The following is a 15583-nucleotide window of genomic DNA, read 5'->3' on the forward strand; positions in this document are numbered from 1 at the left end:
CCAATTTGTCGCTAATAGCGACGTACGGCTCCCGTCGCTATGAGAGACGGTTATAATATAACCGTCGCTAATTTGAATTTAGCGACGGTTTGACAAAAACCGTCGCTAATTTAGCGACGGTTAGAAAGAAACCGTCGTTAATATAAATATTGCGTCGGTTTTCAAAAAATCGTCGCTAAATATCAACGGCGCACATTCCCATGCACGCTGTCGTTTATATAATTTTTATATAATTTTTTAACGGCACACATAAACGCACGCTGCGAATATTACTTATCCGCGGCGTGCTTTAAAAGCATGCCGCGGATAAGTAATATCCGCAGCGTGCGTTTTAAGCACGCCGTTGATACTATCAAGTGCAATAATATCAACAGCGCACATATGAGTGCACGCCGTTAAAAGAAATATTCGCAGCGTGCTTTTAATGCACGCCGTTGATGACGTGCTGCAGAAAATCATTTTTCTTGTAGTGATTGCCTTTTTCTTGATGTTTCTTTCTCCTTTCGGGGCAATTTCTTTTGATGTGTCCTTCCTTGTGACATAAGAAACACCTATATTTGATTTGACTCTTGGATCTTGATCCTGAAGTGTTCCTTCTTTGCTGTCTTATAGCAGGTCTCCCTCTTGCATTGAGGCTTTCTCCTTGTCTATGTCCATGAGAGTTCATTCCCTTCTGTAGTTCTTTGGCCCTTATTGCTGATTGGACTTCCTCCAATGAGATTGATTGTTCCCTGCCGTAGGGAAGTGCATCCTTGAAGTTTTCATATAAAATTGGGAGAGAGTTTAACAAGATTAATGCCTTGTCCTCTCCTTCCAATTTAACTTCAATATTTTCCAAGTCATCCAAGATCTTGATAAACTCATCAATCTGCTCAGAGATGTTCTTCTCGTCAATGATCTTGAACGAGTATAACTTTTGTTTCATGTACAACCTGTTGGCGAGTGATTTAGTCATGTAGAGTGATTCGAGTTTGGTCCACATAGTTGCTGCTGATGCTTCTTTGGAGACCTCACGCAAAGGTTTGTCTCCGAGACACAGAATGATTGTGCTTTGTGCCTTCGCAAGATTTTGGGTCTTTTCTTTTGGATCACCCGTCATGGCTTCTTCTCCTTTTAATGCTTCCTCCAGACCTTGTTGTATCAGGATTGCTCGCATTTTGATTCTCCACATGCCAAAATCGTTCTTCCCTGTGAACTTTTCGATGTCAAATTTCATTGATCCCATCTTCTTGATCGTTCTTCGTGTCGTGTCGTGGCTTCGATTCCCACGGACGGCGCCACTTGTTGAATTAACCAGATATGACAATCTGCACCAGATGGTTTCAATCTCGAACACATGCAGCAATTCACGAAATTTAGAAACACACAAGAATTACGTGGTTCAGCCTTTCGGCTTTCGTCCATGGGAGAACAGCACAAAGTCTTTTTATTCAACTCAACCGAAGTACAAAGTGGAAATTTACAGAAAAGAAGATTCACACACTTCTCACAAGTTCTCTCTTTTTTTCAATCACTATCCTTCTCTTCCTTTATGACTGTAGGGCCTTTCCTTGTAATTTTTTTATTTCCGAGAGCCATCAAGATATATTTATATCTCCTGACCCAACTCAAGCTTTCCCTCCTTTATTACTGGCACTCTTTGGTTGGTTTTAAGTTGTTGCAACTGTCAATCACTCAGTTCTTATCCTTGGCTCATCTCAATCACAGGGCCCTCACGTGCCTTCCATTTGGGAGACACTTCCCTTAACACAAGGAATGTGAAGCTCTTGCGCTACTTCAAGCTATTACCTGGATCAAGGAAATGGAGCTTGCAAATGTGTTTTTCGAGCTTGACGCGAAAAATGTTGTCGATGCCATAAACAACCCGACAGATGATGATACAGAATTTGGATCTATTGTGCGCCAATGAAAATCTCTGTTAAATCAAGGAACACTGCTCTCGGTTCAGTTTGTTTATAAACAAGCAAATGCAGCAGCTCATGCCTTGGCCCGAGCGACTCATTTATATGCTAGTCCTTCTACTTATTTTGAGATTCCACATTGTTTGATTGAACATTTGGATGATGGTTTTAGTTCTTTACATGCTTAATGAAATTTCCTTTAAAAAAAACATTTAATTAACTAAAATTATAATACAGGGAGTAAATTAAAAATAACTAGAATTCCAGGGTGTGATTGCAGAATTCAAATTCCCATTGGTGCGTTCGGCAATTTTATTTTAATTTTCTCCATGTTTTTAATTCAATCAGCGTCGTCCCAATTCCTGGCGCAACTATGCAACCTCTGATCTGAGTCAACTCGCTCGAATCGTCGTTGCGAAGCCAATCCCCCGAATCTCTGTAAGTATGTAAAATTCTTGCGGCGATTTCATTTCACTTGTGTTGGTTTGGGAATGAATTGATTTACTTTGTTCGATCCATCAATTTTGTTTTGTTTTGTTTTTGTTTTTGTTTTTGTTTTTTTGGTTCATTGAGCAGAGGAGCTGGAGGAAAATGAGCGAGATTTTTGAAGGATATGAGAGGCAGTATTGTGAGCTATCCGCGAATTTGTCAAGGAAATGTAACTCTGCCGCTGCTCTTCCCAATGGAGGTACTTTAATGTTGTAGTCATTGAATTTAGGGTTTAGACCTTAATCCGATCCTTTTAATCGTACGCAGTTGAGTAAAGTTTTTTTTTTTAATTATTTTTTCCTTTCCAAATGATATATATTTGGTTTGCTAACTTTCAGCCTCGATCTATTTCGTGCTGATATTTGTGTTATAATTTGACGGAAATCTTTGCTGCTGTCAGCTATGCGGAATAGTTAGAGTGATCTAAGATATGAATATTGGTTTGCTCTTGTAACACAGTCTGTTTTGAATGATCTTGTTTATAACTTGAAATTTACTTGTAACTCATGTTTTTCAAGTAGTATAAAGGTTCTTAATGGATAAGTCGTCGGTCTCATTTCATTAGCAAGATCCTAATGAAGTGCCAGTGAATTTAGATCCAATGGACTCCAAGATTTGGCCCTTGATCAATCTAAATCCATGGACTGAGTTGAAAATAAAGAATGGATATAGATATTTTAATCATAATAATAATTAAAATATTTAGTTGTTCCAACATGTAGGAAAATAAATAGACTCATTGTTAGGTATAAAATTTATGTTAGGCTACCTTCCACGAGCTGAAACTTTTGGGAGATTTGTTTTTTAACATGTTATTGTAGTCGAAGCTCACAGGCGTAAAGCATCTGCGGTGCAAAACCACATATATTTCCCTAAATTGGTCTTGGGTGCATATTGATAACTCTTTGGTTATGTTCCACGAGTTCAAATATTTGCGAGATGTGGTTTCCAACACTCATTAAGTTGGCAATATCGAAATTGCTTATAAGATACATGGGAATTTCAAGATTATATTTTATAAAGATGTATGGCTTTTAAATGAAATTGGTTATCTTGATTAGGATGTGATTGGAACCCGTGGTCTGTGAATAAAATGATGAATATTATGAAAGTTGGATTGATTGGGGTGTGGAATTAATCCTTTAATTGTCCTCAAAGATCACCTTGATCTTTTATTACAATTCTTGTGCAGCTTTTCCCATGCCCATATGCTTTTGGCTGGTAGTTGTTATTATTGCTGCTTATTGGTAAATTTATTACTTGAATTTGAAAAAGTGGGTTCAATAATAGGCTGATGGGGGGCATTGATTCGAGGCAGATAATTTAATGTATGTCGTCGAGTCACTAGAACTTACATTTTCAAAAAATTAAATTTTATATATATNGTAATGACGTTACTGTGATCTGCAGAGAAAAAGAAACAGGAGGTTGCTGAACTCCAAGCTGGATTGGATGATGCGGATGTTCTGGTAGTACTCAAGCTTCATATTTTTCAAGTTGCTGCAAATATTTAGTTTCTTTGAGTAACAATTTTATTTAGCGTTCATCTAGGCTGATATGTTTGTTTTACCAGACTCGAAAAATGGATCTTGAGGCCCGAAGTTTGCAGCCAAGCTTGAAAGCTTCACTTCTTGCTAAGCTTAGGGAATATAAAGCCGATCTGAATAAGCTGAAAAGGGAAGTGAAGAAATTGACACTGCTTAATTCTAATCAGTCTTCTAATGAAGATTTAGAATCTGGAATGGCTGGTGCACACACGGTATGCATATTTCACGTGCCTTATCTTTCTAGATCTTTTGTTGATTGTTTTCATCAGTCCCTGTAGCTATTCCATTGGTCACTTAGGATTCAATCTATCAAGAATAACAAAATTTTAACAGGCTTCTGCAAATCAAAGGGACAGATTGGCAATGTCAACTGAGAGGCTAAACCAATCAACCGACAGATTAACGGAGAGTCGAAGAGCTGCGCTGGAAACTGAACAGCTTGGCGTGTCAATCCTTGAAGATTTGCATCAACAACGTGAAACTCTTTTACACTCTCACAAGAAGGCATGTTACACACACCATTTTGATAATGTCTATACAGTCATCTAACTTCTCTTTTGTGGATCAAAGATTCGTTCTGATCCTTCTGTGCAGAACATCTTCAACTTAATCATGTTTCTTCGATCTCCTTTTCGTATCCAAGAGATGGTAGTTCTAATTGATTTCTTTCCATTTGCAGCTTTCCGATGTAGATAGTGCGATTGACAAGAGCAAAAAGGTGTTGACTTCCATGTCTAGAAGGATCAGCCGGAATAAGTGGATTGTTGGTTCCATAATTGCTGCCCTTATCTTTGCAATAATCATTGTCCTGTACATAAAAATTTTTCATTGATGTGTGACAAGTTTCTGCCGGCATGTATCTAACACTTTCTGTGAAACAATTTCGACCCGAATCGGGTTTATTCTGAGTCGTACAGAGTGCTACGTCTTACTTATTGCATATGCTGTCTTTTAATGAGTTGCAGTTACAGCGAAATCCCAAACCTGAATTCCTTTATGCAACGTTTTGGTGTGAAAGACCGTGCATGCCAATAAGGCGCAACTACTAGTTTTAAAACTTTTCTATATACTAGTAGCAAAGCATATGCAACGCACGTGGGTAACAAATTTGAGTGCATTATGAAATATTGGTCGTAAATTTTTAAATCAATGTAGACATATAATTTTTTCACAAATTATTCAATAACTAATATTATTTGACAGTTTATCTATAATTTCAAACATCAATGATTTAATTTCTCCAATATTTTTCTTTTTTGATTTTTAAATCATTAAATATGTTTTTTATTTTATTTTTTTTATGTTTCTTTGTTCGATAAAATTCAACAATCTCATCATCGTATCTCATTTTCATGCTTTTTTAATCATTGTATTTGATGTTTATTTATCTATTTGATATTTGTCTTTTTTTTTCTTATGATTTTTTTTTTATTTGAGTCGTTCACACGTCGGGTCTTACTTTATTTTATTTCATTTGTTTTTTTTGAAGTCTCACTTGGTTTCTCTACATCTTTCACCAGCATTGACAACACATCATTGTTCTTAGTAACTAATTTGTCTAACTTGAAATGAAACTTGTGATGTTACTCATTCGGTTCTCTAAGGTTCTCTTTATTTTATACATATGTTTTCCCTGTAAATGAAATAAACTCATACTTAAATAAATTTTCAGCTCTCTTTCGAACACATTCAAACAATTTACAATCATCAAAAAATTTCAGTCCAATTTTACCCACACAAAAATCATTTATTTCATGTCTCAGTGTATTCATATCTTCCACCAAAAAATCTGTTATTTCCAGATTAGTATTCTTTCACAAAAAATAACAAACACTACCACGTCAAAATTGGTTTACGTTGCATTATATTTTAGTTATACATCCCTTTAATTAAATAGCGGTAATTTAAGTTTTTTCTTCGAAGATGTTGGATAATTATGTCTCAAAATAATAAAAGTTTCAATGGATAAAGTGATAAATATGAACATATATCTATAAAGAAAATCTAAAATATAAATTAAATTTTTACTTATATAGTTTTTATTTTTAAAAAATGAAATTCACTTCGACGTCATAGCCTAATTATTTATGGGTACAAACGTTAATTTACAATCATGTTATAAAACGAAATAAGAGAAAGAAAGAAGAAATGAAGAAAATTAAAAATTAAAAAATAATATATTTTTATTTTTTGAAATAGATTACATATTCTCAACATTTTAATCGAATATAATATATAAAAAATGTATCATTTGAAAACTCAGTATTCCACTCAAATGTATAATTGTTTAATAATAATAAAGAATAATCATTTTATATGCATATCTACTTGAATCAAAAGAAAATCTCTGATTTGAAATATATAAAAAAAGAAAATTAAAATATAGAAAAACCATAAGATTCATATACATTTTTTTTAAATAATATCAACTAACATAGTGGTAATTGAAATAAATTTGACAATTTACATGTCCAATCTTGGGGGAAAACAATTTGAACACATGCTATATAAAATTTAATTGTTCGGAAAAAAAAATGAAGAAACAATACAATATCGCGTTGATGATTCTGTGTTGATTGACAAACCAACTGAATCGAATTACCTGAATCATAATATGAAATTATTATAAAATAAAAAAACATGATCGAATATATCTACATTATAAAAATAATAATAAGAAGACATGCATTGTAGTTTTATAAAAAAAATCAAGCAAATTTTTGTCGATAAAATATCACATGTCCGAATGAAAATAAAATATGATTTTAAAAAAATTACTGCTAATTAAATGTGTTAATTAAAAATGATGAATCAATTAAATTTTTGTGATTCAACATACTGAGCCAAACTGAAATAATAATAAGTTAAACTGAATTAAGCTGATCGTGAACTAAACTGAATGTATTATAAGACAAAATCCGTTTGAAACTTAACTGATATCAAGGTCTACCGAACTGATAGCTAAAGTCCAACTGGACTAAAAAATAGTTGAGTAAATAGAGAAACATTCTCTGAAGAATAAGTTAGACTACTCAGAATTACAAAGCTGAATTATTGGATAAAGTCTTCCAAACCAATAGTCTTTGTATTGTCAGAAATCCACGAGCACTACCTACATTGTACGAATTTTCAGAAAGGATAGTGATGTGAAAAATACGGGATTAACGGCTACCATATTTGGAACATATACAATATTTGAGTTTACTGAACGTCAAATCCAAGTCTATAAATAGAGAAACTTGTAAATCAGTTAGGCTCTCTAGAATCATCGCATAAGTTCAAGTATTCAAACTTACAATACCCTGACTACTTCCAAGATATCTTATCACACACTTAAATATTATATTAGATTATTGAGGATCAATTTGTGCTTAATATTTTCAGTTCGAAATACTCGTAAACGGAAAATTAGTGCATTGTTTAGTGTTGTTTAAGTAAGTCAGTTAAACTAGGAGTTTCAGTTAAGTAGTGATAAAAGTCCTACAGAATCGGGTTGTTACCAAAGTTGTAATCTCCAAAGCATTCTAGTTAACGTCCTTCCTACAAGGAAAAAGAGGTAATGTAGGAGTTATTCAAATATATGAACATCCAGAAACATATTTGTGTCATTTACATTTCAGTCAGCTTACTCTAGATAACCCAACTGTTTTTCTTACTTAGCCATTTTTAAGTGTTCAATCTATCAGTTTAACTTTTCTTTCTGCACAGAACTTATCTGATTGGCCAACTAATATTGAATTGCCGAGAATTATGAAATTCAAAGTTGTTAACCCAATCAAATTTTGGACAAAATAGTGTGATGGTTTATTCAATCTCCTTCTAACCAATCACCCAATCCTAACAAGTAGTATCAGAGCTAGGTTAATTTCATTTCTGTACAATATCTATTTAATGGTCTGTTTCAGTAAATCCCCATGTTTTACAAAGAGGATTTTGATAACTAGAGGCTCACTTAACTGCACAAGACAATGATATGTGGTATATCATTACTGATGGACCAATGATTATAGTTAAGGCTAATACAACTTTTTCAATTACTGATAATGCACCTCAGATGATTGAAAAGTCCATTGCTGAACAAACAAGTGAGGATAAAAAGAAATCAAATTTGGACAATGTGGCTAAAGACATGTTGTACCAAATTTTGGACAAAAACACATTCAGCAAGATCAAGATATGGAAATCTGCTAAATAAAAATGAGAGAAACTGATTCAATTATGTGAATACAATGATCAAACTAAAGAGAACAAATTGAAAGAGGATCGGTTACGGTGCCCGGATGCGCAACGGAATTTTCGAAAAACAGATTTTCAAGAAGAAAACCGAGCACCTCAACTAGTTGTGTGCAACAAATACAATAAACAACAAAATGTCATACATAACGTGTTTTAGAAAAGTCACCTATCAATCTCTTGAGATTGATGATGGCTCCAACCAAGATGTAAACAACTTGGCTCTTGATATGTAGACAAATCTACAAGCCTCCTTTGAGCACACCTTGCTCAAAATCAAGCCCACCACCAACAAGCTAAATCTACTCTAATTTTGCACTATAAAAATTAGAACATTTTTCTTTGAGAAGTGTGTGATTTCCTCAACAAATTGAAGAAGAAAATGAAGGAGAATTTTGTGCTAAATTTCGGCCAAAAGGTTAGTGTAGGAGAGAAGAGAGAATTTTCTTGGTGCTTGAAAAAGTAAAGTTAAGCATGTGCATGCCATGCCTTGGATATTGAAAAAGTAGTCTCCCAACCCTTCACCTCACATGCATGCTTTCTACTTGGGCTTGTAACAATTACAAAGCCCATGGACTTTTATTTAAATATCTCAAACTCATTTGAGACCATTTAAATTTTTACTTGATTTTAGTCAAGCCCACTAGTTGAATAATTATTTCTTGTTGGGCTCTAGAAGACCCAATATTATTTAATTAATTCAACACTTAAATTAATTTAATTATTTGGACTCTACTAGGCCCACTAGTGTTTAATTAATTCAACACTTGAATTAATTTAATTTAGTCCATAATAATATTTATGAAAATCACAATTTTCAAATACATTATTTATTTGGTCAACTTTAATTTAGGAACACTTCCAAAAATTAAAAGTTAAATTTCCCTCATAGAAGTCGTACGTCTACTTTTTTTTACGCTTATAAACTCTTTTATAAGCCGTTCAACATATTGAACTATTTTACTTCTCAATGGGATCTAGAAAGCTAGTACTTGTGTGGCCCTCAATGGTTCATTGATACAACTAACCGTGGGTTCACATCTCCATGTGATTCGGGACTAAACATAACCTTATATGAGCATACCCCAATCGCTCTATTCTTACTTATCAACTTCTTGATAATAAGAACGTCAGAACTCAAGTCTGATAGTACCCAACCAATCATGTTAAACACCTAGCAGCATCGCTTACATGATTCCCAAGATATCAAATGATAGTGCCTACAAGAACCATTCAATTATGGTTAGCGTATAGTACGGTCCTTTCATCTCATATATCCCGACCGATTCGACAACTATTGGTATATTGAGAGCTGTCAAAGAATCGACACTATGTGTCATGACGTAGTCGCATCGATGGTGTAATCTATGAAACCCCTTTTATAATTACCACCAATACTCTGATCAGAGATTTCATACTACATACACATAGGATATCCATACCTGAAGGTAAGCGGTGAATCCCCGACTACAATGCATCGACTCATATATGTTTCGACAGATCACCCAACCTTGCCACCTGATGACCCCATGAGAGTCGGTAAACAAGTCAAAATGCAACGCTAGCATACAGAGTCTCAATGTTGTCCCGGGTCATAAGGACTAATGGTGTACAACCATAAACTAGGACGTTTCCACTCGATAAGTGAGAACCACTTGGAAAGTCCTTTATAGAAGGTTGTTCAGTGCACTCTACCAGGAGCACCTATCTGCATGCTCGGACATCACAATGTTCCCTACCAATGAAACATGGTACTCACATCGCATATACTAGTCTCAAACTCGAGCGGCCTATATCTTTCTTATCGGCGGCTGAATCGACTAGGAACTGTTTAGAATATACAGTATTCCAAATATGAGTTTCATGATACTCATCATATGAGCATATCATATTCTTTCTACTATTTGTATATTCAAGGACTTTATCTATGCAACTAGCATGGGTATACAGATAAAGATGCACCAAAACAATAATTTCAAATATAATTAAAATAAAGATTGTTTATACATAGAGTTTCATTATGAACACTCGGCCAACACTTGGCTCGACGAGCACCTACTCTAACAATCTCCCATTTGCACTAGAGCCAACTACCCATATGCTTCAAACCCATCGATTCGCGATGCTTCTCGAATAATGGTCCAGGTAAAGGCTTAGTTAGTGGATCAGCAACATTATCTGCGGAGCTGACTTTGTACATCGACACTTCTCCTCTTTCCACAATCTCTCGGAGGATGTGATACTTTCTCAATACGTGTTTGGATTTCTGATGAGACTTTGACTCCTTTGCTTGAGCTATAGATCCCGTGTTGTCACAAAACACCAGGACATGAGCAACTCCATTAGGAATGACGCCCAACTCTTGGAAGAAATTCTTTATCCAAACATCCTCCTTTGCTGTAGCTGATGCAGCAATGTATTCGGCCTCAGTGGTGGAATCCACAGTACTGTCTTGCTTGGAACTCTTCCAAGAGACAACAGCACCATTGAGCATGAATACAAACCCAAAGGTTGACTTCGAGTCATCGATATCGTTTTGGAAGCTTGAGTTGGTATAGCTTTCCAATTTCAGTTCTCCACCCCTATAGACCAAGAACAACTTATTGGTCCTTCTCAAATATTTGAGGAAGTCTTTCACAGCTTTCCAGTGTGGAAGACCAGGGTTCGATTGATATCTACTCACTACACTTAGTGCAAAAGCCACGTCAGGACGTGTAGATTTCATCTCATACATGATGCTACCAATTGCAGATGCATAAAGAATGCTCGTCATCGCCGCTATCTCTGCATCAGTCTTGGGAGACATAGACTTGGATAGGGACACGCCATGACACATTGGTAGATGTCCTCTCTTGGACTCATCCATCGAGAACCGCTTCACGATGGTATCAATGTATGTGGATTGGGTGAGAACAAGCAATCTTCTTGACCTATCTCTATAGATCTGTATTCCCAATACAAAAGATGCTTCACCCAAGACCTGCATCGAGAACTTACTCGCTAACCATATTTTAGTTGATTGCAACATCCCTACATCATTCTCAATGAGTAGAATGTCAACAACATAAAGTACTAGGAATGTCATAGCACTTCCACTGACCTTCTTATACACACAGGGTTCCTCAAGATTCTTAGTAAAACCAAACTCTTTGATTGTACTATCGAATCTGAGGTTCCAACTCCTAGATGACTGCTTTAGACCATAAATAGATCTCTGAAGTTTGCATACCATATGCTCACTTCTGATAGATGTAAACCCTTCAGGTTGAGACATATAAATCTCTTCCTTAATATCCCCATTAAGAAAGGCTATCTTGACATCCATCTGCCATATCTCATAGTCATACTGGAGAAAAGGTTTCCTCAAAGTCAACTCCTTGTCTTTGAGTATATCCTTTTGCCACCAATCGCGTCTTGAAGGTCAATACCTTCCCATCCGCCCCAAGTTTCCTCTTGTAAATCCATTTACACCCTATGGAAACAGTTCTCTCAGGTAGATCCACAAGATTCCACACTTGGTTCGAATGCATGAAATTCATCTCAGATTCCATAGCTTCAAGCCATTTGGATGAATCGGCATCAGATAACGCTTCTTTGAAGGTCTTTGGATCAGATCCATGGTTAGGCTCATCATGTCCCTCTTCAAGAAGCAGACCATATCTCATAGGTGCTCTCGAGACTCTCTCGGATCTTCTAGGAGCTTGTATCTTCTCTCTTGGTTCTTCGGGTGTGGGTTCCACAATTGTGGGTGTCTCTCGAACCTCTTCGAGTTCTATCATCTCCCCTTTTCTATAGAAATTCCTTTTCCAAAAAGGTTGCATTCCTAGAAACAAACACCTTTGTTTCTTGGGGATGATAGAAATAATATCCAACAGAATTCCTTGAATATCCCACAAAGTAACATAAAATGGATCGACTATCCAATTTATCTCCCACTACCTGCTTCACATAAGCAGGGCACCCCCATATTCTAAGATAAGAATATTTGGGAGGCTTACCCATCCATATCTCATATGGTATCTTATCAACTGCCTTTGAATGGACATTGTTCAACAACAGTGCCGCTGTCTCAAGCGCATATGCCCAAAAAGATGGCGGCAACTCCGTGAACCCCATCATAGACCGAACCATGTCCATCAAAGCCCGGTTACCACGCTCCGAAACACCATTCAACTGCGGTGTAGCGGGCGGAGTCCACTGCGAGAGAATCCCATTCTCCCGAAGATACTCTTGGAACTCGGCACTCAAGTACTCACCACCTCGATCCGATCGAAGTGACTTGGTGCTTCCTCCCAACTGTTTCTCCACTTCACTTCTGAATTCTTTGAACCTTTCAAAGGCTTCAGACTTGTATTTCATCAAATACACATACCCATACATCGAAAATTCATCGGTAAAGGTGATGAAGTAGGCATGTCTATGCTTAGTGGTGATGCTAAGCGGACCGCACACATCGGTATGGATCAAATCCAATAACTCTTTGGCTCGCTCCACGTGGCCCTTAAAAGGGAATTTTGGTCATCTTTCCTTTTAGACAGGATTCACAAGTCGTGAGAGTATTAATATCAGACATATCAAACATGCCTACTCCCACTAGCTTGTTCATCCTTCTTAGGGAAATATGTCCTAATCGAGCATGCCACAATTGTGCTGAATTTAGAGTATCTTATTTTCTTTTGTTTGTTGTTATTGCTTGGACATTGTTTAGTAGAACATCTTTCAATTTTAAGTTATAGAGATCGTTTTCAAATTCTCCAGTACCAATTAAACATTTATTCTTGTAAATGTTGCAAACACCTTTGCTAAATAAACAAGAAAATCCATCTTTATCAAGCATAGAAATGGAAACAATGTTTTTCACCAATTCTGGTAAAAACAAAAAATCTCTTAAAATTAACTTAAAATAATTGTTCAAAAGCAAGTAAATATCTCCTAGATATCTCCCATGGCCTTGGCAGCAACTCTTGCTCCATTACTCATCCTCAAGAAGGTCTCACCTTCCCTAAGCCTCCTACTTCTTCCCATCACCTGCAAGTCATTATAGAGATGTGAGCCACATCCGGTATCCAATACCCAAGAAGTAGAGTTAATTGAAATGTTTACTTCAATATAGAACATACCGTTTTCAGAACTCTTCTGGACAAGATATTCTCTGCAGTTACGCCTCCAATGTCCAGGCTTCTTGCAGTGATGACAAATATCAGCAGTCTTGTCAGCCTTCACTGGTATGGCTGCCACAGCGGGACTCGGAGATTGCCTCTTCAAGGGCACATTCTTCTTGGGACGTTGGAAAGAACGCTTCTTTCCCTTCCCAGGTGGACCGGTCTTCGTACCAGATGAAGAGCCCACATAAAGAACCGACTTCTCTTTCTTGATGGTGGACTCAAAGATAACAAGCATTTTTACCAACTCCTCAAGGATCGGCTCCATCTTGTTCATATTGAAATTCACCACAAAAGGATCAAATGAGCTAGGCAGTGACAAGAGCAACACGTCGGTAGTCAACTCCGAAGGCAATGTAAGATCCATGCCAACGAGCTTATCCACGAGCCCAATCATCTTTAGGCCATGCTCATGGACCGAGGCCCCATCTTGTATGCGCAAAGTGATCAGCTCCTTGACGGCAGTATGCCTAAGAGGCCTTGTTTGCTCACCAAAGAGCTCCTTGAGATGCAAATGAATGTCAGCAGCACTCTTTGCATCCTCAAAACGCCTCTGCAGCTCATCATTCATAGAAGCCTGCATATAACACTTAGCTCGCAAGTCATGGTCACAGCTTTCCGGTGTCTAGAGCCCCCCTAATAATATGAGCCGAGCCCCGAACACGGGTAGCGTTCATCATGCACCCATTGTCGTTGGAAGACATGGAAATTATAATCACCTTTATAATTCCCCTTTTCGGGCTTGATATTAATTTTGAATCTTATTCAAAATGAGGGGTGTTAATTTTGAAAGGTCTCATCATTAATTTTATTTAAAATCTTGCCATGTTTGATCGTATGTTTGCTGAATTCATGCAACTTTGTTATTATCATAATAATAACGCACATACTCATTATTTATAACATATCATGCATATATTATAAACAATAAAATAAACAAGGATGATCAATCGCCCCAATACTAATGGCCCATGTGAGCTAAACACGGGCCTAGGTCCAATCCTAGGGAAATGCATAGGATGCAAATGAAATTATTACATATGCTTCCAATATTTACATGTCTTCGATCTTCATAATCATCAAGGTCACCATCTTCCAATCTTGATCTTCCAGTATACTAATATTTACAATTAAATATCCATGACAAATAGGGATACATCTAATGGGGTGGGAACGAGCCATAAACCAAACCCACTTGTAAATTGATAAATATTACAATCATTCAACACAAAATATCCTAGCATACACCTAGCAAATTGGACTTGGGCTTTTGATAATCTTTCATGCATAATATCACATATTATACACCACCAATTAATTATCACAATAATCAATTGATCCAATATTATATATCTTGATCCAATCACTAACCGCCACGATTATAAACTAAATTAACAAAGTATACAAATACCTTTGTCTACTTTCTAATTAATTTATTTATAACCGAATTTCTTGTAAATCACCATTTACTATAAATAATTAAAGTACAACTTCAATTGTTTATTTCATGAGAAAATATTTACAACTTTTATAAATTTAAACTTAAGGGCCAAAAAAATCATTTTTCACCGAAAATATTTTGGTCCATTTAAATTTCACAAATATGTTAGCCATCTAATGGCCCAACAACTTCAAGGCCCATGACACTTTGATAATCCAAAACACTTTTGGAAACCCTAGTCGTCATCGCCGTCACCGGAGCTCCGTTGGCGGATTCCGACCAACTTACAAAATTTTTTTTATTTAAAATGAAGGGGTTGTTAGGGCAGCCCAAGGGGCTGCCCTTGCTGCCAGTTTCGAGCAGCCCAAGCTGCCCGAAATGGGCAGCAACATACTGCCCAAAAATCAACCAAACCGGCCTTGATTTCATTGCAACAAATCATCTCATGCGATTAGAAATCGACCTCAATATAATATCATGTATATGCTACACAGAATAGTAACCATAGCTCTGATACCGCTTGAAAGGGGATCGGTTACGGTGCCCGGATGCGCAACGGAATTTTCGAAAAACATATTTTCAAGAAGAAAACCGAGCACCTCAACTAGTTGTGTGTAGCAAATACAATAAACAAAAAAATGTCATACATAAGGTGTTTTAGAAAAATTACCTATCAATCTATTGAGATTGATGATGGCTCCAACCAAGATGTAAACAACTTGGCTCTTGATAGGTAGACAAATCTACAAGCCTCCTTTGAGCACACCTTGCTCAAAATCAAGCCCACCACCAACAAGCTAAACCCACACT

The 15583-nt window shown here is 36.4% G+C and overlaps 1 protein-coding gene across 4 annotated transcripts; it reads left to right on the forward strand.

Moving 5' to 3' along the window:
- The first annotated feature begins 2194 nt into the window (after positions 1-2194).
- LOC140975342 (vesicle transport v-SNARE 12-like) lies at positions 2195-4873 on the forward strand. Of its 4 annotated transcripts, none has more exons than XM_073439003.1 (6): positions 2195-2339; positions 2478-2589; positions 3801-3859; positions 3964-4149; positions 4271-4441; positions 4617-4873. In XM_073439003.1, exons 2-6 carry the CDS (start codon positions 2493-2495, stop codon positions 4767-4769), a joined length of 666 nt encoding a protein of 221 aa, XP_073295104.1. In that variant the 5' UTR covers positions 2195-2339; positions 2478-2492; the 3' UTR covers positions 4770-4873. The 4 variants fall into 4 exon arrangements, with proteins under 4 accessions (XP_073295104.1, XP_073295105.1, XP_073295106.1 ...); XM_073439004.1 differs by having other exon boundaries at positions 2220-2343; XM_073439005.1 differs by having other exon boundaries at positions 2227-2339; positions 2483-2589.
- Positions 4874-15583: the final 10710 nt, after the last annotated feature.

Source organism: Primulina huaijiensis, chromosome 4 (assembly GCF_012295235.1).
Source record: "Primulina huaijiensis isolate GDHJ02 chromosome 4, ASM1229523v2, whole genome shotgun sequence".
In the NCBI taxonomy this organism is placed as follows: Eukaryota; Viridiplantae; Streptophyta; class Magnoliopsida; order Lamiales; family Gesneriaceae; genus Primulina; species Primulina huaijiensis.